We start from the raw sequence: 21,379 nt of genomic DNA on the forward strand, positions 1-21,379 counted from the left end.
GCAAAGTCATCAATGGATGTAGTAACTTTTTGGAACTGAAATAAATATATGTATGATTAATGAGACCTAAATTAATATATATATATTCTTAAATTTCTTTAATTTTTTTGCCTAGGGGATACACTTCTTGCAATTAGAGCACCTTCTGGTACACAGCTGGAGGTACCTATTCCTGAAATGGTATGTGTGAATGCAATATAATATATCTAAAGAGGCAATACATTTGTATTTTTTAAACAACATAAACTTAGCATTTATAAAGAAATATTCAGGTTAACACCATAAATCTAAAGATTATCTCCCTACATATCTGCATTGCTTCCATAATTCCTAAATTAAAGATCAAATGTGGGGAGGAAGTGAATGAGAGTCATTTCATATTTGACTACAAAGATACTTAATGGTATGATTTCTTTCTTCTAAAAGGAACTGTCAAAAAATGATGATGTGAGTAATGACCTGAAGGGTTCACAAAATGATTTAAGTCAATGAAAGATAAAAATCTAGGCAGGGAGGAGGAAATGATGTAATAACATCTTACCCTAAATAACAGTAATAATGACAACAATGATGATGGTGGTGGTTAAGATTTATATCACACTAAGCCTTTACATGTATTATTTCATTTGATCTTCACAACCCTAGGAAGTAAGTGCTATTTTGTCATTCCCATTTTACAGATGAAGAAACTGAGTCAGACAAGTCAGTTAAGTGACTTGCCCAGGATCACCTACCTAATAAATGTCTTAAGACTGGATTTGAATTTAAGTCTTCTTGACTTCAGATCTCATCCTTTATCCAACTTAGGCAAATTTGAGTTTTCCTTTGGGTTTATTCTAAGATAGATTAAACTTAGTAAAAAATAACAGTGTAATTATATTGCTTATCCCATATTCCCTTCAAATTTAAATTTTCAACATTAGGTCATAATGAGCTTTTAAAATCCCAATATAAATATATGTGTATAGCATGCATGTAAATTGAAAAGTTTTATATTTGCAACTAAGAAGACTTGTCTTTGTGGTCTCAGAAAAAGAAAAAAAGTTTGACTTGTGATAAAACAGTCCTCACTTAAAGTGATATATACAAATAACTGTAAAGGGGGATTTGATTGTATGGGTCATTTGGGGAGCACAGCTGAATAGATCAGGAAAGTCAGACTTAACAGTTGGCAGAATTCCACATTCTAGAGCTTATAATGTTTTATTATGTAAGGCTACCTTTCAGCTATGAACTTTTTTATAATAACACCTAATACTATGTACTGCACACAGCCCTAACTGACTTGGCAAATTCATTTTATTTTTCTTTGAACTTAGTTATCATCTCTACTAGCTTTGTTGTAGTTTGTATAAAGTGTTAGGGAATTGTGCAAATGAGTATTTTTTTTCTTCTGGTAAAGTTGCTATACTACTAACTATATTTCTCCTTATCCTCTCACCTCATCTCTTTCTGGAAATAATATTAACATCAATTCCCCATTGATTACTAGTGTGCTTTTGTCTTTAATTACAATAGTAAGTTCTAAGATAATTTAAAAAATTTTGTTTTTTAAACAAAAACATTTCAATTTCTAAGGGCCAGAATGGACAAAAGAAATACCAGATCAATTTAAAGAGTCACACAGGACCTATCCACGTATTGCTCATTAATAAAGATTCCAGTTCCTCTAAGCCAGTGGTTTTTCCTGTTCCTCCACCTGATGACCTCACACAACCTCCTTCTCAAGTCTCAACTCCAGTGTCGCCACAGAAACCTAATACAGAGACCCAGAATTTGCCTGAACAACACACCCTTACCATAGGTCAACATCTTCAGCAGACACCAGTTTCAGACACACCCTCAGGTAGGTTTGGAGCCTTTAAAATTATTTTTTAAGATAAGGCAAGAGAAGAGGCATCAAGAGCTTGGTAATTACCTTGACTTGTCATTTATAGTAAAATTAATTCATATCTGAGGTATCTGAATACCAAATATTCAGTAAACAGTTTATTAAATACTTTCTTGGGTTTTTATTACACTAACCATTGGGAAAAGTACAAAAAATTATTAGAAACAATCAAGAGGCTTATTGTATATTTGGGGAGGAAATATATACTTCATTCAAGTTTATATGTAAGCAGTCATATGATAGCCTAGATTTTACCTATATTGAAGAAATTTAGAGTAACAGAAAGATGATTATTGCTCATGTTATTCTATCCTTCCAGTTTGCATTTTCTGTATTCTCAAATTGCATAAAGAGAAACAGAAAAATTGTCCTCCCCCTCTCTCCCCCCCATTGAATGAAATCTTTAGGAACACTTAAAGCTACTGAGATTTAAGTTCAAAGCAGGTAGCCATCAAGACCATCAACTGTTTTGAAAACAGTAAGTCCTTCATATTATTATGAATGTTTCACAGATTTACTCAGTTTCTTTGGTTTAGAAATGGCAGCTTTTCTCAGAGATGTACTTTGATTTTTCCATGCTGTAATAATTTCTGGAAGTGATGAGTGTTAAGTATTCTGCTGCTTTTTTGTTCACTTAAATATTTAGTCAATTCAGAATTCATACTTCAAAAAAGAATTGGGTACATTATTTGAGGATTTCATGGTTTAGCTGTTAATGGTTGAAGAATGCTTTGGGATCTTAACAATTGGGAATTTTGTTACTTCTAATGGTTCCCTAATGGGATGATAAACAAAGATAAGCTGCAGTTAGTTCCCTGTGTTTAGAACACTGAAGACTGGGACAATACCATCCATTCCCTTGATCTATTTAGAGAATCTCCATAATATCTAGTATATTGTCTCACATAGTATTCACTATCTGTTGCTTTCTTAATGATTGATATTTGGTTCTTCCTACTAACAGAGGACTGTAAATGATCTAAGACAGTTGTGTACATAATCCAACAATCATTAATACCAGGTTATAGGACACATTTTTATATTTATAAATATGTGTGTTATTCAATATTGTGAAAATTAGGGAAAAAATTCAAATGAGGAAGCTAATTGTTTTTCCCTGCCTCTTTGCTTGCTTCATTACTTCATTCATTGACCCTATGCTTATTACATGTAACCTTTTGGGCTTCACTGTGGCAGATGCAAAGTAGGAGATATGGCTTCTTCCCTCAACTTAGACTAATTGGTTAAACCAGTGGAGAAAAAAACAACAGAAAAATCATATGATATATGATAGTTGCCTAGATACAAGTAGTGAGTTTTTATATTTCAAAAGTGAGGGAGATCATTTGTGGACTGTTCTGGTCAGAGAAGGCTTCCTGGAAGAGGCTAGGTAGAACGTGGCTGAGGAAGGGGGGCAGTGTCAGCCCACTGGTTAAGGCATTCCAGGCAGAGGGCATGTCTTAAAGAGCAAAGAAATGGATGTAGGAATACCCATAACATATACAAGGAATAGCACATAGACAAATCTGGGCTAGGAAGTATCTTGACAAATATTTAATAGGTATCTGTCACATTTAGAGTTATTGAGTTTGAAAATAATAGAAAATAAAGCTGGAAACTTACATTTGGAGTAGTCTCTTTAATTTCCATAATATCTAATAAATGCTGCATTAATGGGTATATTTGATAGGATTCTATAGGCAGTGAAGAATCATTAAAGATTTGTAATATGATGAAAGCTGGGTTTAGCTTTGGTTATTTTGGCAGTAGACTATATGATGGATTAATGAATGTTAGAGCTGGAGATAGACTTAATTAGATTTTTGCAGTCAAGTTTGTTTTTTTATAGCATTGAGGGATTCTAAAGTCTTTGTGACTTGAGTCATCAAGTTTTGAATTGATAAAATTAATTGGGTAATTCACCATTTTCTAATAATGGGACTAGAGAGGAAAATAAATATTAGAGAGGGAGAGTTAGATGGGCAAGAAGTCAAAGGTGACTCAAAGTTAGAGTACTTTACTGGGACAATGATGGGGAAAGGGAATTCAAGAAATGGAACCAGTTTTTCCAGAAAAGATAATTTCCTTATTTTTTGTTATTGTGCCATATCTGAAGTATCATGACCCCATTTGGGATCTTGGCAAAGATACTGGAGTGGTTTGCCATTTCTTTCTTCAGCTTATTTAGAGATTAGGAAACTGAGGCAAACAGGGTTAAATGATTTGCCCAAGGGTCATACAGATAGTGTCTTTTGAGGCATATTTGAACTTAGGAATATGAGTCTTCATGACTCCAGGGCCAGGACATTGAGCTAGTTGCCCAAGACAGTTTTGTAAATTTTAAATTTGAGGCAATGGTGGAGCAGCCAGTGGAATATAGTTGGAGATATGAGGTCTAGTGTTCCTCATGGCTAGAGATAGATTTAGGGCTTGCTCTGATTAAGAGTTGATAGATGAAGCTGTGAGTTGGATTAATTCTTTGAGGAAGGAACTTTAAAAGGGCTGATCTTTAGGAATGCTGAGTTAACCTGCCAAAAGATAATAATGAGAGGTCAGTAGGAAATTTTATATTAAGAAATGATTATAAATTTTAGACTAAGATGGAATGGGCTGTACCTGAATTTCCTGTAGGACTAGAAGGTCCTGGGTTATTTTTAAGAATTAAGTTTCAAGTAAAGTTGTGGGGAAGTCCATTGGTAGTCTAGTCTTTAGGGTTAAAGTTGTGAAACAAAAAGTCCCTACCCTTCTAGGTACTTATCTAGTGGTGGGGAAGGGCTTATTAGCATTTTAAAGGCTTTCAAAAATCATATGAGAGCCATCTGGAATCTTTTCTAGTTCTCCAGTTGTATGCCTGGGGAGTCAGTTTCAACTGTAATAATGACTAGTCAAGTTTTAAAATGTGAGCAGCAGCCATGTTATTTCCCTTTTCATTTCCACTCAAGGAGGTTATAGGCAGATTCTTTTTTTTAAAAAATATTTTATTTGATCATTTCCAAGCATTATTCATTAAAGACATAGATCATTTTCTCTCCCCCCCCCCCCCCCCCCCATAGCCGCCGCGTAAATCCACTGGGCATTACATGTTTTCTTGATTTGAACCCATTGCTATGTTGATAATATTTGCATTAGAGTGTTCATTTAGAGTCTCTCTATAGGCAGATTCTAATAGAACACAGGGCATCTCCCTTAACCTTGCCTTTTAAAAAGAACAATCTGAAATCTCAAAACAGCTTAAGGAACTTTTTTAGTAGATTTAAATTTAGAGACCCGTTTATGGATGCTAAATGCTTTGGGAGTTAGTGGTAGCAAACACTGGCCAAATCTAAGATGAAAAATAATTGTCTAACCCAGTTTTTTTCTACTCTGTAAAGACTATAACTCACAGCAGGGCAGTACAGCTCCGTCAGCACCCCATTCCAGCCATCCTGACTCAGTGCTGTATACCAGTCTTGCAATAGATGTAACACAGACATCCACTAACTCAAATGAATATCCCTCCCTGCTTCCTTTGGATGTTAATTGTATTCTCAAACCAAACTCTTTGATATAGCAAAGACGGATGAACCTGGAGGTAAGAATCCATCCATTATATTTATTCCTCCCCCCCATTATTCTTATGTCTGAACAGGACAAAGGAACAGCCAATTCTTCAGTTTTGCATAATGGGAAAGGAGATCCATGATAGAAATATGTAGGTAATTTTAGTTTATTTATTAGCTTCTATCTCCACCAGAGAAACTTTTTTCTAGAACTAAGTAATTAGTGTTGCTGCTTGCTATTTGAATATGACCTTTTCTTACTTCCCAGGCTACCATCTAGTTGGAGTGGTTAAGCTCAATGAAAGGATGTTTTTGTATAAAGAATACTGCATACTGCTACTATTATAGGCAGGCAAGGAAATGAAGGAGAAAAGGGGAAAAGGTGGTAGAAATCTGTAAACCAGGTCTAATTAGTTCTAGAAGTATGTTAGGGAAACTCCTAAGAATGGAAAAAACTACTTGAAGGTAAAGAGACCCTAACAAGTCAGGAAAGTACAATGAGCGACATTCTAAAAAACAGAATTAGGTTTATCTACATATCTCCAAAAGTGGAACTATTCAGTAATTCCTTACTTCATGTTTTCAATGTAGTTTTAAGTTTTTCTTCCTATGGAGATGCCATGGATGTTAATGAGAAGAGGATTTTGCATCTTGAAATATCTCATTCAACTATGTTAAAATGCATAAAGGAGTAACTTGATTTATTGACATTTTAATTCTTTAGTACCTTTTATTGTTAGTGTTACTTGCATGATTAATCTGGACTTAAGTGAAATAGAATTATTATTTTAAGAACTGAAAGTACCAGCTAAGTTCACAGGTATAAAATAGTATTCTACTCTAATTTCCATTTCATCTAGAACCCTAATCTTTATTATCCTCAAACTATTGATTTCTCAAAATAGCTTCTCCCAATTTTCAGTTTATTATCAGCAAAGTTATAGTGTTATCTTAAAAATGACTTTTTGGACATAAATATGTATGTTTTCCAATGAAATATGTATCATAAAATTAGAAGTAAAATTTTGGGGAATGGAAAAACTACAATTTAACCCATATATAATGAAATACTCTTCCATCGTGTAAAATAAATTTGATTTTCCTCAAGTAGACTTCTCTCTTTAAGCCTGGGTCTATCTTACCTTTTGAGCCCATTCTGCTACTTACTGGCATACAAGCTTGGACTTGCTCTTTTCAACCAGGTCTAGTTTATTCCTACTTGAGCAGCCTCATTTCCTTACCCTCACTCCTCAACATACCCAATATGCTTAGCCCACTGCAGCTCAGAGCTTCCCAGTTCTGTCTTCCTCAGTAGCACGGATGACAAGAATGCACAATTGTAACCAACTCGAGTGGAATGTTCTTGAAGAGAGGGCCAGCTAACACTTTTCTCTTCTCACAGTTCTAGTATTTGAACCTGCCATAATAATGGAGTTGCTGTTTTGACTATCTGTTATTATCAATAACCATCTTTCATTGTCATTGGATATTCAGTGAAATATAACAAAGTAAAATATGTTTTTGTTTGACAGGATCTATTAGTGGTGATATCATTGATGAATTAATGTCTTCAGATGGTAAGTAGCTCAAACTCATTTCTGCTAAATTGTCAATCTTCCAATAGATCTACAGAAGTGAACTATTCCAAAAATTCTGTGAATTATTGACAGAGAGAAAATTTGGCAAGAATACTGGAGGAAGTTATTAGGGAGAGTAATTGTCATTCTGTGAAGGACATTTCTCATATTTGCTGACCTACTACCAATATTATGTATTGGTTCCAAGGCAGAAGAGTTAGGAAAGGCTAGGCAGTGGGGGTTAAGTGACTTGTCCAGACAATATATGAGGTCAAATTTGAACTCTGGACCTGGCTCTCAATCCACTGAGCCAACCCACTGTCCCTGACCTAACTCTTATTTGCTGACCATATATGTAAAACTATAGAAGAGCTGGAGGAAAAGCAATAGTATGAGTCAATGAAATTACTGGATAATTTGAAACACAGGTGAATAATTCCTTCCTAAGCTTGGTCTAGAGCAACGTTGGTGAACCTTTTAGAGATTGGGTGCCCAAACTGCACCTTCAAGCTGCCTCTCCCCCAAGAACGAGGGAAGTGCTTGTATTTGGCTACTGGACAGGACATGTGAAAAACATGGTGGGGAAATGTTTTCTAAACTTTTAAGTACTATGAAAGCTTGAACTAATCTTGTGTTGTGTATTCACATTTTGCCCTAACATACTGAAATTCTTGCTCTCCTTAAATCTGAATTTGTTCTTCTTACAGTGTTTCCTCTGTTACGGCTTTCTCCTACTCCTGCTGATGACTACAACTTTAACCTGGATGAGAATGAAGGCGTATGCGATCTCTTTGATGTACAGATACTAAATTATTAGATTCCGTGAGAACTATTTGGCCTGTTATCTACCTCTTAACTATATAACACCCTAAACTTCTTTATAACCTAAGTATTTAAAATAATGAATGTAACAACTTTTTTAGTTCACTGACTCTGGGAATATTCTTCCTTTTCTTTATTTACTTCACAAAACTACCCAAAAGAGCAAAAGGGATTTGATCTCTTCAGGGCAAAAAGTGACTTTGTGAGCTTGATTTCCCCCCACCCCCCAGAACAAAACTATAGTCACAGAATTGGGTGGGTGGGAATATTATTATGATGATGGTCATTCCAAAACCCTCATCTTATTTTCCCTTGTGTGGAAAGCAAGTTTAATATTTAAAAGCAGCATTTTTGGGTCATTACAAAATAAATGACCTAGGACTTATCACTTAAAATATCATTTTATACCATTACTGCCACCACCCGTCCATTTTTTTTCCTTGTCCTTCTAGTTTAATCAGTTTTTCACTGCCATTTGCAAAATGAAGGATATAAACTGATACATTGAATTGTTTCAGTGAACAAATTTTGTGAAGTGCCTTCTGTTTTAGCACTTTAAGTTTTTCATGTTTTGTTGACTTCTTGACATTCCACTTTCCTAAATTTTAGGAAAGCTCTTTCTAAGTAGTTTGCATTAAAATGTGCCAATGCCTGTACATTAACAAGATTTTTTAAAAAATAAAATTGTACAAACATCAGTTTTGTTGGTCCATTTTATAGAATCCAAATACATCACAACTGAGCCATTAATCTTGTAGCATCATCCACACTAATTGTTTCGCCTTCAGAATGCTGAGAAATCTAAGGGGGAAAAAATGTTGCGTTATTGTCAGATAAATTAACTTTTATACATATTTCCAATTTAGTTATCTAATTTAGTTTTTTGACCCCAGATATTGCTTTGAAAGTTTTAAGTGTATAGAGCCCAATATCTGTCCTTTAATCAATCATTTCTTTAAAACATGATAAACTTAAGTAGCAAAGTCTTTAAATCAGCTTTAAAATTTTAGAATGAAAAATCACTCAAATTTAACTCATTTTTTTTTTGATGCATTTAATATGATAAATTAAACTTACCGTATGCCGTGGTAGTGGTTCAAGTGACAGTCTTTTTGAGAAATGTGCAAGCTCTTTTTGGATATCTATAAATACCTTACTTGCAGTTCTAACTTTGTCTTCATTCACAATGTTTATCTTTTAAAGAAAAGAAAGAAACATTTAGTACTCAAATCCAAATTTGAAGTGTATTTGCACTTTGCTACCTTAGGTAAAGAACTAAAACAATTATCTGGAATAACTCATACCAAAAGTATATGCATATTTTAAACAAAAGCAACCTGTAAGTGAAAAACTATATATCATTCATTTCTGTCACTTGTTTTTATAAATATAGAGCCAGCCAAATAAGCTTTCCCTCTTAAAAAAAGTATATTTCTTCATGCTCTGAACATTGTTTTAGTAATATTTTGGCATATTTCCTGTATGTCATTTAAAAAATAAGCATGGCCAAAAGAAAATGTTAGTTAAATCAAACAATAGAAGGAATTAGATGTGTCAATACATTTTTATTATAATTTTTACTAAATTTTCATCTTATCTCTATTTTCTGTGCCATAAGGATTTTTACAACAAAGGCAAAAACACTATCTGGGATCTTTAAGATATTCTTTAAATTCTGGTCCGTTTAGCATAGGCTGTCATTAAGAAGTGATAGCACTAATTTAAAATCATCAATAAAAACTTCTTTCAAAGAAAAAACTAAAGTAATTGAATTATTTTTAAGTATAAAGCAATGAGATTCACACAATACTTAAATAGTTAGCTAAATTCAAAAGTTCCCTACAGGTGCTCACATTGGTTAACTTTGCCTGTCGCAGTTGCTAAGAAAAGATAGTGAACTAACTCCTCAAGAGCAGTGGCTTAAAACCTTTCTTTGAGGGACAGCTAGGTAGCTCAGTGGATTGAGAGCCAGGTCTAGAGATGGGAAGGTCTTGGATTCAAATTTAACCTCTGACACTCTTAGCTTTGTGACACTGGGCAAGTCACTTAACACTGCATAGCCCTTAGTACTCTTCTGCCTTGGAACCAATACGCAGTATTGTATGCACAGAATAAATATGCAGTATTTATTCAAAAATTGAAAGTAAGGGTTTTAATAAAAATTAAATGAAATAAAAAAAATCTTTTTGTACCCCTCAGCACAGTTAGAACAGCAGTACCTGACACATAGTAGGCAGGCACTTAATGTTTATTGGCTATCTTCTGAATAAGATCAATTGGTGGGGGAGGCATTAACCATAAAGATTTAAATCATAAATAGTACTTCTAAGCAGATAGAAAGGTCTTTTTATTGGCATTACATTAGAAACTGAAAAAGCTATTTTCTTCAAAAGATTTATGGTTATCCAACAAAAAAATCTGCTTAACAATATAACAGTTGAGGTTATAGAAAATATCCTCTTCATCACATCTTTTTTTTACTTTATTTTTTGAAATAAGCATGTAGAATTTATTATACAACTTCTTTCAAAAAAGCAAACTGCATAAAATAGAGATTCACAGTTTCATATGCAATCCTCCTTTTGTGTTCTGTTTAGTAATTGAAATATTCTTTTTTTGGTATTTAAATTCAGAATTTTTTAGATAAGCATATTTATTATAATTTATTATGTCACATTACATCTTTTAAAAAGTATACATACTATAGTGTATATACTTCAACAGTTCTCATATTTAACTAAATATTCAAGTCAGTACATATTATCAGTATTCTAGCAAAGGAATGTAAAAGTGGATTTCCATCTATTCGAGAAATGGCTAAACAAACTGGTGTTTTAATGTAATTAAATTTACTATGAACACAGTAAAGGAAACAAATCGGGTAAAAAATTAGCAAAACGGAATGCTGTAAATTATAAGGCCCAATCAAATCTTCATTTTATTGAAGAGGTGAAAGTATGGAGTGATACACATACTGTTAAGATTCTATTGAATTTGTTTATCAAGATTTTTTTATTTTCATTTTGTGCTTAAGACCAAGAAATTCCTAGTACTTTAAGACACATGACTTGGATTTTGAAAACCTTTTGCATCTGCCCTGTACTTAAAAGAAATGAGGACTGTAAACAAAATTACATTTACACTCACCTTCTTAAGATTAGTGGTGACCGGTTTTGCTTTGTTTTTAGCTTTCAGATTCTTGCTGGCAAGATGAAATACATTCTTGATCTTCTGCCCTTTCCCTTTGTTCTTCCCCATTGCCTAAGAAAACACAAAAAAGAGAATTCTAAGCTGTCCCAAGTTTAAAAATGAACACCAATTTAAAAATTCTTTTATGCATTTTGAGTGCCAAGTCCAAACTTCCAGAAGTAATCTATTTAAGATCATTTCTTAAAGTTGTTTCTAGAACATAAAAGGCAATACTTGATACAATTCAAAAAATGCAATTTACTACCTAATACTCAGAAGAAAATGTTTGGATTCTTGCTTTCTCTGCTTTAACTGATAGTACACTAACTGATAAAGATGCTGCATCTTTTCCCCAAATAAGTCTTAATCTACTCTCAGTAAGGAAACACATTAGGCAGGATTGTTCAATCATCCAACATTCATCAAAAAAGGTCATCTCATAATTGTTTTTGTTACAGGAGAGGGGGACTGAATTATTGGAAAGGGCTGAGTATTTCTGAAAATGTGATATAAAAACAAAATGCATTAATAGAACTTACTTTTCCGTTAATCTCATACTACCTCCTTATTGTATACTTCCATAGATCCCTAAAATTCAACACGACCCATTTTAGGCTTATTCTTTATTTCACTGTTGAAACCTCTCAGTCCAGTCAAACTGTCCCACCTGCTGTTCCCTCAGGCTCCATATTCTGTCCACCGAATATCTGCATGCTTTTGCAGAGGGGGTTTTCCATATTTGGTATGCACTCCTTTTCTGAACTATACCACTTAGACTCTAGTTTCCCTTAAGGTCATTTTTCTATATTTAGTTCTCATTTGTGAGTAAATTCCTTCCTTACTTTGATCAAAAATCTGCCAGCATGTAACCAGTAAAATGGTTCTCTTGTGCTACAGAGAACAAATCTATCCTCTACTCTACATGACAGTCCCTTCAAATATTTTGACAACTATATGAAGTTTTCTTTTTACCCATTTAAATCCTATTCCATCTTTAAAGATCTATTCTTATGAAATTTTCCCTAGATAATCTCTCACATTGATCTCTTAAAATTCTATAGCATTTTAATGCCCATACCTATTTTTCTGTTGACATTAATTTCAATCAGAGATTGATGTTTAGCTTTTAAAGCTCTTTATAACGTGGTCTCTCATTTTACTTTTCCAATCTTCTAACACTTGAATCTCCTCTACTTTCTCTATGATCCAGTGGCATAGACTCCTTGCTAGTAGTCTTCAAACAAGACATTCCATCTTCCAAATCTATGCATTTTCACTGGCTGTCCTCAAGCCTGGAACATTTCCCCTCTTCTCTGCTTTATGGTTTCTTTCAAGTCTCAGCTAAAATTTCACCTTCTACAAGAAGTTTGTTCTGGTCTCCTCTAATGCTAATACCTTTCTTTTTAGATGACTTCCGACTTACACCAATATGTATCTTACATGTATATAATCGTTTCCATGCTTTCCTTTCTCAAAATGTCAGCTTTCTGGGCAAAGATTCTTTTGCCTTTCTTTTTATCTTCAGCATTTAACAATGCTTGGCAAAAAGTAAGCCCTTAATAAAATATTTTGACAGTTTTCATAAGAAACTTAAATAACCCCAGGAAAAAAAATGAAGTTTGAAAAGTATATACCTAGTGCTTGTTCACTGATCATTCAAAAATAAGATGGTCTTAATGCTCCACTTTCTGTGTACCTTGGACGCCAATGGTTATGTCAATCAGTTCAACAAAGCAGCAATTCCTGAAAGAAATAAAGATGTTAGCATTTAGATATTACAAACTCCACTTCCTTCCTTGCTTAAATGGACTCTCTTGTAAACCTGTAGGCAATAATAACCTATTCATTCAACGTTTGTAGCAAAGCCACCAAAACTAAAATGTAGAAACTCCCAAGTATATATTTTTGAAAGGAAACTGAGAGGGCCTAGAATTTAGATGAAAAAACCATGAGAGCTTCTGTTCCAGTTGCTTAATTTTATGATAAATTCCAAGGACTTCAGGTGCTCCTTAGTAAAAAAGGGACTAGGCTAACTTGACACTTCTACGTAATCCAAAACCTGGAACTCACATGTTTATCCTGCATCTTTCATTTTAATTAGGTCTTCCTAGAAACAATGCTCAAAGCAATTTCACCCTTTCTGAATTCAGTTGGCCTATTATAGAAAAGAAAAATCAACAAAGCCCCCCTCCCCCCTCCCAAAACTCACAATGATCACCTGTAGGCAGAAACCCTCCAGTTTATTTGGAAAAGTTGCCTAGGCAACTCCCAACTGATGACATCAAGAGGGTAAGTGGTCAGACCACCTACAGAAATGGTGGAGGCCTAGTCCTGCGTCAGTTGAGGCTTAAAATGCATCTAGTCGGTCAGCTTCGAAGGTGAAGGAGAGTCAGACAAGGGCAATTTATGCACCTAAGAAAGCTACGAGTAAAACAACGTAGAAACGCTTGCTGACACCATTTTGGGAAATTTGCCAACCAAGAGTTTCAATTTCTTCCCCTGTGAAACAAGGAAGTCGCATCTGCAGGGCCAAGGGAGCTCCAAACCAGGATCAGGCGGCGGTGCAGGGTCTGCTACAAGCGCCTGACTCACACGTGGAATGTCATATCATGCGATACAAGGTGTGGAAGCCTCCCGGAACACAAGTGCACCCCCCGCATCCCCGCACCCAGGCTTTGATATCAAGCCCCTTACTGACCCGCAAATAGCATCCCGAGGGCCGACACTGGGGAGACAGGCATAGCCAAGCGCAACTTGGCCACCTCAAGATGACGTAGGCGGCACTCGCAGAAACCCCAGGCCGAACGCGAAGAGGTCCCGCCTTCCGGAAGAGTCTAAGTCCCGCCCCCAGGGGAAAGCTTCCGCTCTGTCCAGCCCGCCCTCATGGGTGCTGCCGCTCCATTTCCGCTTTAGCCCTGCCCCACGCATGCAGCCGCACTGCTCAGCCACGCCCCTGCCCCAGGAAGTAAGTCTTGGAGAGCCCAACTACTGGAAGCTTTCCTATGCTTCCCGGCAGGGGTCGTGCTTTACTAGAAAGCAGCACCGCGTTTTTGAATCAAACACTTCTGATGGAGCACAGCCCGGGAGCGTGATTGATGTTCTCTTATTTAACCGAAGGTGGCGCTGCTGCCCTCGCGTAGTGCCTGGGTCCTTGCAGATGGCATGATGGGGCAGGGAAAGGATTTTTTTTTTAAAGGACAGGGAGAGTCTTCTAGGTGTTTTTAAGGGACTGGCTACGAAAACGGGAAATTAAGGCTATGAGGACGGAACCTCTGAATGGCAAAACCTAAGACCATAGATTTAGATTTGGAGGTCAACCCTCTTATTTTACAGATATGGAAACTGAGTTTGGATGGTCAAAAGTCTGGATCAGGGTCACACAACAAATACCTCTTTCCCCAGTACATCACTCAGATTACTTTCCATTGATAATCCACATCTCATTTGTAGTCATTGTTGTGTTGATTAGTATATAAACTTATTGCATGTTTTTGCCTTATTATAGTTTTACATTTGGGAACAACATAGGAAACAGGTGCTAGGAGCTGCAGTGGATAGAATGCCAGGCCTGGAGTCAAGAAGACCTGAATTCAAATCCAGCCTTAGATACTATGTGACCCTGGGCAAGTCACTTAACCCTGCCTTGCCTCAGTTTCCTCCTCTGTAAAATGAGATTGAGGGAAAAAATGGCAAGCCACTAGCATCTTTGCCAAGAAACAACAATCTATATATAGCTATGATTTCACCTATAAAAGGGAACTTCAGAATAAGGGAAAATCCCTCAACTAATGCAGGTAAGCTGCCTTCTCAGCAACTAATAACCTCAGAAAGTTGCCTAAAAGAGCATAAATAGGAACAGGGGCCACTAACTCATAAATCTACAGCCTCCCCTTTATAAAGGTAAAGGGTGTCATCAAAGAGCTGTGATTAAAAAAAAAAAAGATGGTGGGCTGAACTCATAGTGAGACTGAGCGATGGACTTTCCTGATGACCGGGAGTCCCATGCCATGAGTAAACATTTCAGGGAGCATCCCTGGAAATCCTTTTAAAGTCAAAGCTGAATAAGCATGTTTTACTGGGCTACCCAAGGTAGAAATACCTGCTCCTTCCTCCAGTTACCTTGCTTTTTATTTTTCTGTGTATGCATTTTAGGAGATTAAGTGATCCAGTGGATAAGAAGCCTGGGCTGGGAGCCAGGAGTCTTGAGTTCAAGTTTTACCTCTGTTATTTGCTGATTGTTTGACCATGTAGAAGTCACTTCATTTTTGTGAGCTTAAAGTAACTGGGAAGTGACATTCAGGAATTCCTAATGAAGTGTACAGGAAGGTCCTTACATGCAACAATACTTTTTTTAATAGGAAAAAAGTATAAGAGGCTTAGTAATGCAATTAAAAAATTTTAAGTAGATCAATTACTTTTCTGTCTTCACAGTACATAATTTTGTTGATTGAAAGAATTAAAAACAAAAATGTATTCCAGAATTTTGTAAGATCCCTAATGATAGTAAACCAGCAGAACTATTTAGTTTTCTTACACATTTGTACTTTACTTTGCATTAGTTACTTGTGGATTTGACACCTCATGCCACAACCCACTTCCACTACCCAACACACCCCTTGACACTGATTTTAAACTCATTTGAAGACAGGGCTAATGCTACTCTGGTTTATCTAATCTGAGAAACGCTTATTAAATGAATGAATGAACAAATAAATGATTTCTTTCCCAGGCTAACACAGTGGGTCAGCACATATAGCTGCTCAATAAATACATTAATTTAGGTCCTGGTACATAGCACTCCATTTTTTATCCTAAAAATTGTTCTCCATTGTCATCAAGTTCAGCTTTCCTGACAAACTCTTCACAAGAAATTATTTTTTCACTAACCTTAGTTGTTCTGCTGATGCTTGGCTCTTTAGAAACATACTACTTCAGGATTCTAGCAGCTGTCTTTGCAAAACACATCTCTTATAAGATATCCAAATGGAATTGGCATAGAAATGTACCATCAAATAAGAAAAGTAATTAAAGAAAAGAAATTGGAGAGACACAGAATTACAAACCATTTCATAATCACTTAAAATCTCCAGAAGAAAAAGTCCCAATTTCTTCCTTGACATTCAAAGTCACTGGTCAACAGGCCTCAAATTGAGAATGCAGATTTATTCCACATCTTCTCAATTTAAACTTTCTACTTTTACTATGTTGATTTGCTTATTGTCCCCCACTTACGCAATGCCGATTCTGATCTTTGCTCTTTTCTCTTCTAAAAAGTTCACTCTTTCTCCCCACTGGAAATCTTATCATCCTTTGAGGTCTCATCTCTAGTTCTACCTTTATAATCTCAAAGATTAGAATCATCTTTCCTGTCTCTAAAGTATGTATAAATAAAACACTTATATTCTGTAACCCACAGTGGAGTGCTTAATTATATACTGGCTACTATCATTCTCTAATTTTTTTAAGCTTATGAGTAGCTATGCACTGAAAAGCAGGAGACCTGGATTGTATCCTAGCTTTGCCACTCACTAGCCAAGTCACTATTAAGTTACTTTATGTTTCCAAGTCATAATTCCAGACTAAAAAAAAAAAAGGATTAGATTAGATAATTCCTTGATTTATGGTTCAACTCTAATTTTTTTCTGTACATCTGGTCTCACCAATTAGATCATAAATTCCTTGAAGATTACCTCATAGAGGATTATATCATAAAGGTTATATCTTCTGTATGACATAAAGCTCATCCCTGTGTAAGGTACACTTAGAGGCATTTAAAGCTTCTCTGACCACTCCATCCCATATTGTGCCCACTTTTCCTTAGGATAAGCACTTAATTGCTTTCTATAATATGTATATTAGTGGAGCACATGCCTTATGGTCACTATCCCAACCCTCCCATTGACACAGTTGTATTCTCAGAGCATGGCTACTGTGAAGAGGTGTGCTAATCAGTGTTTGACAACTGGCTCTCAGGAAAAGAATTTGTATGGCACATTTGAGTTTAATCTGTATTATTCCCATTTCCTCTACCAATTTCTCAAGGGTAGATAATCTACAAAACAATCTGCGATTTATAGCATTTGGATTCTAAGGTATAAACACTCACCCCAAAGATTTCACAATTGGCTTTGTGGGCTGATAAGAATTGGCTTTGGAATTCCTCTACTACTAGGTCTTCTCTCCACGTTCCAACAGTACCCTTGAGGGATTGAGGATTATCTTTTCTAATTCTTTATATCATGAGCCACCACTAATGCTTTTGACCATGACTGTCATTACACATAATTTAGTTAGTCAGCCAGGTTCAATTAACTTTTTAAAAGGAGTGTTAACTAAAATTATATTGTTTTTGTATCCCTCCAAACCTACTATGTGTCAGATAGCACAATATCTAGCACATAGGAGGCACTCAGCAAATGCTTATGGACTAAATTTGATTGCTTTGATTTAATTTAGATGCAATTCCTACCTACTTAGGATAATAAGGTATAGCATTTGATTGATTGATTGAACTTAATTTACTCTCACCTTTCTGTCAGTAGCTACTTCCCCATATTAATTGTCAGCTCCTTAAGGCATTCAGTAAATATTTGATAATCATGGGTCCCCCAAAACTAGTAGAGACTTTAGAAGTCAATGCCATCAATTTCCAAATAAGAAAACCAAGGTCCAGAAAGGTTAAATGGTTTGTCCAAGAATCAAGATTCCTCTTACTCCAACTTCTTCTCTCTTTCCATTGAACCACACTGCCTCATTCATTCATTCAACAAGCATTTATTAAATGCCAGTTATATTCCAGGTACTATGCTAGGTTCTGGGAAATCAGAAACATAGCAAAACACCCATCTTCTAGGAATTTTCATCCTATTGGAAGAGAACATCTGAACAGAAATTAAATGCAAAATAATTTTAAAAGAAGTCACGATAAGCTTCCTCTAGGAGGAGATGGTGACCTTTTTATACTATTTGCATATTTCTTATTGCTTTTGGGATATTTGCCTTTGACCTTTTTTTTTAACCTTCATATATTTATTTTTTCACTTGTTGTTTTAATTTAATGAGTTTAACATTTATGGACACTTTGAGAAGAAAGTACTCTGGACCTGGTTACTTTCTGTGTATTATTTTCTTGTGAAGACATTTTGCCTTTTCAGACTTCATATTGATGTGTCCCAAAAGAAATAGGGTCTGCATACCATTTTATATGACTTCCCTTATGCATGACAAATATGGTAGAATAGAGCTTTAAAATAATTTTAAACTTTAGGGCTACAATTTCATAAATTTTTAGTTTTCCTAGAGAAAATGACATATTGTGGTAAATATTCAGTGATAGGAAACAGATCTATTAGCTTCTAAATTTCATGATAATATACCTAGAAAAGGTTAACTTTTCCTTCAGCATAGAGGTGATTTCTAATTTGCATTTACTAGATGATACCCTCTAGGGATTTCTAGGAATGTGACCTGAATAGATCTGTCAATAAAACCCCAGTTTGTTCTGCTCCAGTTTCTCACTTGCTGTGAAAGCTTATTCTAAGTCAGATGAGGCTAGAAACACTCTAGTACAGTTTTCAGGGTTTATTTTAATATAACAGAAACATAATTAGCGCCTACAACTTTAGAGTAGTTTCAATTCTATAGAAAAGAGATTTTGAGTAGTTTTAATGCTTACTGGGAATCCACATATCATATAACAGAGAGAAGATAATAAGCAATATTTTACTGTTCATGTATTTGTCTGACTGGCAGCTAGGTGGCACAGTGGATAGAGTCAGGAAGATCTGAATTCTAATCTAGCCTTAGACACTTATTAGTTGAGTGATCCCGGGCAAGTCAATTAACCCTGTTCATTTCAGTTTCCTCATCTGTAAAATGAGCTAGAGAAAGAAATGGTAAACCACTCCAGTATCTTTGCCAAGAAAACCCAAAATGTGGTCATGAAGCATTGAACACAAATGAAAGAAGGCCAAACAAGAATTTGTCTGACTAGATGGGTCAATATAACCGAGAGGAGGTGACTAGATATTGTTATAACTGATATGAAACTGTAAAATAATAGCTTGTGGAGGGAGTTTTCCTGGATTGTATTTTAAAGGCTTCATTAAGAACGTTAAATGAAGTTGAACATTTTTTCTAAAGATATATCAAAGTGGGGGCAGCTGGGTAGCTCAGTGGATTGAGAGTCAGGCATAGAGATGGGAGGTCCTAGGTTCAAATCTGGCCTCAGATACTTCCCAGCTGTGTGACCCTGGGCAAGTCACTTGACCCCCTTGCCTAGCCCTTACCATTCTTCTGCGGTATTGACTCCAAGACAGAAGGTAAGGGTTTAAAAATAGTAAATAAAGATATATCAATGGGCTAGCATGTGCAGGGGACCTCAGATGGAGTCTTTCTATGGAGGAAACTAGGAAGATGACATCTCCCCTTTTGGAGGATGCTAGGCAGCTTCTTCCAGGGCAATTGTGATAATGTATAAGGACAGTGAATTGGAAAGATGGATTGCGGTGTATATATATAGATATTTTATAACTGTTTAGCTAGCCATTTGTTGAAGACTACAATCTTTGGCTCTGGAAACATTCACAAAGTTCAGTTGGCTAACTCTCTGCCTCAATGTTCCTGAGGAAGCTTGACCAAAAAAAAAAAAGGAATGTATCCTGTGACCTTGTGAGTTCAAAAGGTTGAGAAGTTTCTTTGGCATCCTGTGGTTCCAAAGTTGCTGCCATTGCATCAATGCCCACCATGGTATGAAGAAAGTAGAAGTGCTCAGGATTCTATCATTCCAGAATCTAGGTCAGACTTGTAGCCAACATAGCATTAATGCTAGAAGGAACAAAGAGTAACCTTCAGGAGTTACCTAGTGATATTTAAAATAATGATCCATCAGACAAGTGATAACCTCCTCTGGACATGAAATTATTAGGTCTCAAACTATGTAGTTAGTGAGCTGAATTGAACCTGCTCTTTCCCAGAGACAGAAAAGTCTTGGAGGAAATGAATTTCTTACAGTCTTGTCTTGGAAGTAAATACCCTTTTGTAAAAACTAATCCAGATCAAATAATTAAATGGAGCAGGTTACTAGCCTTCTAAAAATAAGGATAACATAATTGCTGGGTGATCAAGATGAGGATTGTAGAGGTACAATAGATTAAAAATGAAAGGTGGTATCACAAAAGGAAAGTAAAAGTTTAATATCACCTGCTTAACTTTCTCCAACTAAATGCTGGTTACACAAAAGTTCATCCCAAATAGTGAATAGACCCCTTAATCCAAGTAAAATAGAAAACAGAAGCCAGGGAAATTATATTGATTAGAATAATCCAAAGAATTTGTACTAATAAAAAAAAAGAGATCTTTGGTTGAGAGGAAATAAAACACCTCTATTCAACTAAGAAGAGAGAATAATATTACTAGGGGGAAATGTGCTTGCCTCATTCTCTAGAGCTGCAAAAGTTTGAAGTGTAAAGGGTATTTCATCCCCTCCCCTTCCCGGATTATTGACACAGTTCATCCCATTTTTCGTGCAGGCACTGTGTCCATGAATGTGAATAATGGGGTGTGGGTATGACCCAAGGACTCTCTACTTCCCTGAACATGGCACCAAGAGCATAGATGGAGAATCATGCAGGAGGATCAACATGTGGTCAGACAGGTTAGAAAATAGGCTTTAAACCTATACTTATTTGCTTTCTTTATTTCAAGTGATTATTAATAAATTCTATGGAAAATAAGAACCTGGAGTTATTAATTTAAATCTAACAATGTCAAGAGAAATGTTGGGAGTGGAGTTGGAGAAGTTCCTTTATGTTAGTAGTTCCAAGGGGTCTAGAAGCCAATCAAAAATGTTTATTTCTCTAAGATCTCTTGTTTCGTATCCACTGACCACTCAGCTATAAGACCTTATAATTTGGTATTCTCTCAGCTAATCAAGGAATTATATCCTTTTAAAGAAATTTCATTCAGTTTTCTGAAGTTACATGATATTGTCTCCCTCCCTTCCCCTCCCTGCAGAGCTGACAAACAATCTGGGTTATACATAGGGAATCATATCCTTAACACATGTGTAGCATGTCCAGTCAAGGGCTGTCCTCTGATTACCACCTAATCTGCCTGGGCAGAAATGTTACATATAATTCTATTTTTTGAAAATTAATCATTTTACTTTTTATTATTCTATTAAATGATAGTGTATATGTGTAATATCATATGTTGTTATATATAGCATAGTTAATACACATACACATATATATATAACATTTATATATAGAAAGAATAGAAAAAGAAGCTTATACATGAAACTGTGCTTCTATTACAAATAGTTCATGGCAAAAAAAATTATAAATTCCTCACATTAATTT

General features: G+C 35.5%; 3 protein-coding genes across 9 annotated transcripts in view; 2 read left to right on the forward strand and 1 right to left on the reverse strand.

Annotated features, from left to right (window-relative positions):
• The window catches only part of E2F5 (E2F transcription factor 5), a 51,458-nt gene extending 42,931 nt beyond the window's left edge, over positions 1-8,527 (forward strand). Inside the window, exons 5-9 of one of the 5 annotated variants that reach the window (XR_001628648.2) lie at positions 116-180; positions 1,579-1,846; positions 5,263-5,462; positions 6,963-7,007; positions 7,715-7,805. Coding sequence is in view for 3 of the 5 variants with exons in the window: in XM_056824182.1 (XP_056680160.1) it covers positions 116-180; positions 1,579-1,846; positions 5,263-5,441 (512 nt within the window). In the remaining 2 variants the exon portion in view is untranslated. Of the gene's footprint in view, positions 1-115; positions 181-1,578; positions 1,847-5,262 lie in introns of all 5 variants that reach the window. The other 4 variants (XR_008917760.1, XM_016431447.2, XM_056824182.1 and 1 more) reach the window with 4 other exon arrangements.
• A 1-nt stretch (position 8,528) lies between these two features.
• Positions 8,529-13,855, reverse strand: RBIS (ribosomal biogenesis factor). Of its 2 annotated transcripts, none has more exons than XM_007486883.3 (5): positions 13,717-13,855; positions 12,653-12,761; positions 10,977-11,090; positions 8,907-9,023; positions 8,529-8,630 (listed from the first exon to the last, which is right to left on the reverse strand). In XM_007486883.3, the coding sequence occupies exons 3-5, from the start codon at positions 11,085-11,087 to the stop codon at positions 8,562-8,564; spliced, it is 297 nt and encodes a 98-aa protein (XP_007486945.1). In that variant the 5' UTR covers positions 11,088-11,090; positions 12,653-12,761; positions 13,717-13,855; the 3' UTR covers positions 8,529-8,561. The 2 variants fall into 2 exon arrangements, with proteins under 2 accessions (XP_007486945.1, XP_003340661.1); XM_003340613.4 differs by lacking the exon at positions 13,717-13,855 and adding an exon at positions 13,089-13,218.
• The window catches only part of LOC100018677 (carbonic anhydrase 13), a 97,920-nt gene continuing 89,847 nt past the window's right edge, over positions 13,307-21,379 (forward strand). Inside the window, exons 1-2 of one of the 2 annotated variants that reach the window (XM_007486885.2) lie at positions 13,307-13,639; positions 20,549-20,673. In XM_007486885.2, coding sequence (XP_007486947.1) covers positions 20,634-20,673 — 40 coding nt within the window. In that variant the 5' untranslated portion in view covers positions 13,307-13,639; positions 20,549-20,633. Of the gene's footprint in view, positions 13,640-13,852; positions 13,984-20,548; positions 20,674-21,379 lie in introns of those variants that run through there. The other variant, XM_007486886.3, reaches the window with a different exon arrangement.

This window comes from Monodelphis domestica, chromosome 3, assembly GCF_027887165.1.
Source record: "Monodelphis domestica isolate mMonDom1 chromosome 3, mMonDom1.pri, whole genome shotgun sequence".
NCBI classification, from domain to species: Eukaryota; Metazoa; Chordata; class Mammalia; order Didelphimorphia; family Didelphidae; genus Monodelphis; species Monodelphis domestica.

Coding starts and splice junctions, on each gene's coding strand:
- RBIS (XM_007486883.3), bottom strand. CDS start 11,087: ATGGGGAAGAACAAAGGGAAAGGGCAGAAGATCAAGAATGTATTTCAT. Junction 9,024..10,976: donor TCACCACTAATCTTAAGAAG/GTGAGTGTAAAT, acceptor TTTCTTTAAAAG/ATAAACATTGTGAATGAAGA. Junction 8,631..8,906: donor AACCACTACCACGGCATACG/GTAAGTTTAATT, acceptor TTTCCCCCTTAG/ATTTCTCAGCATTCTGAAGG.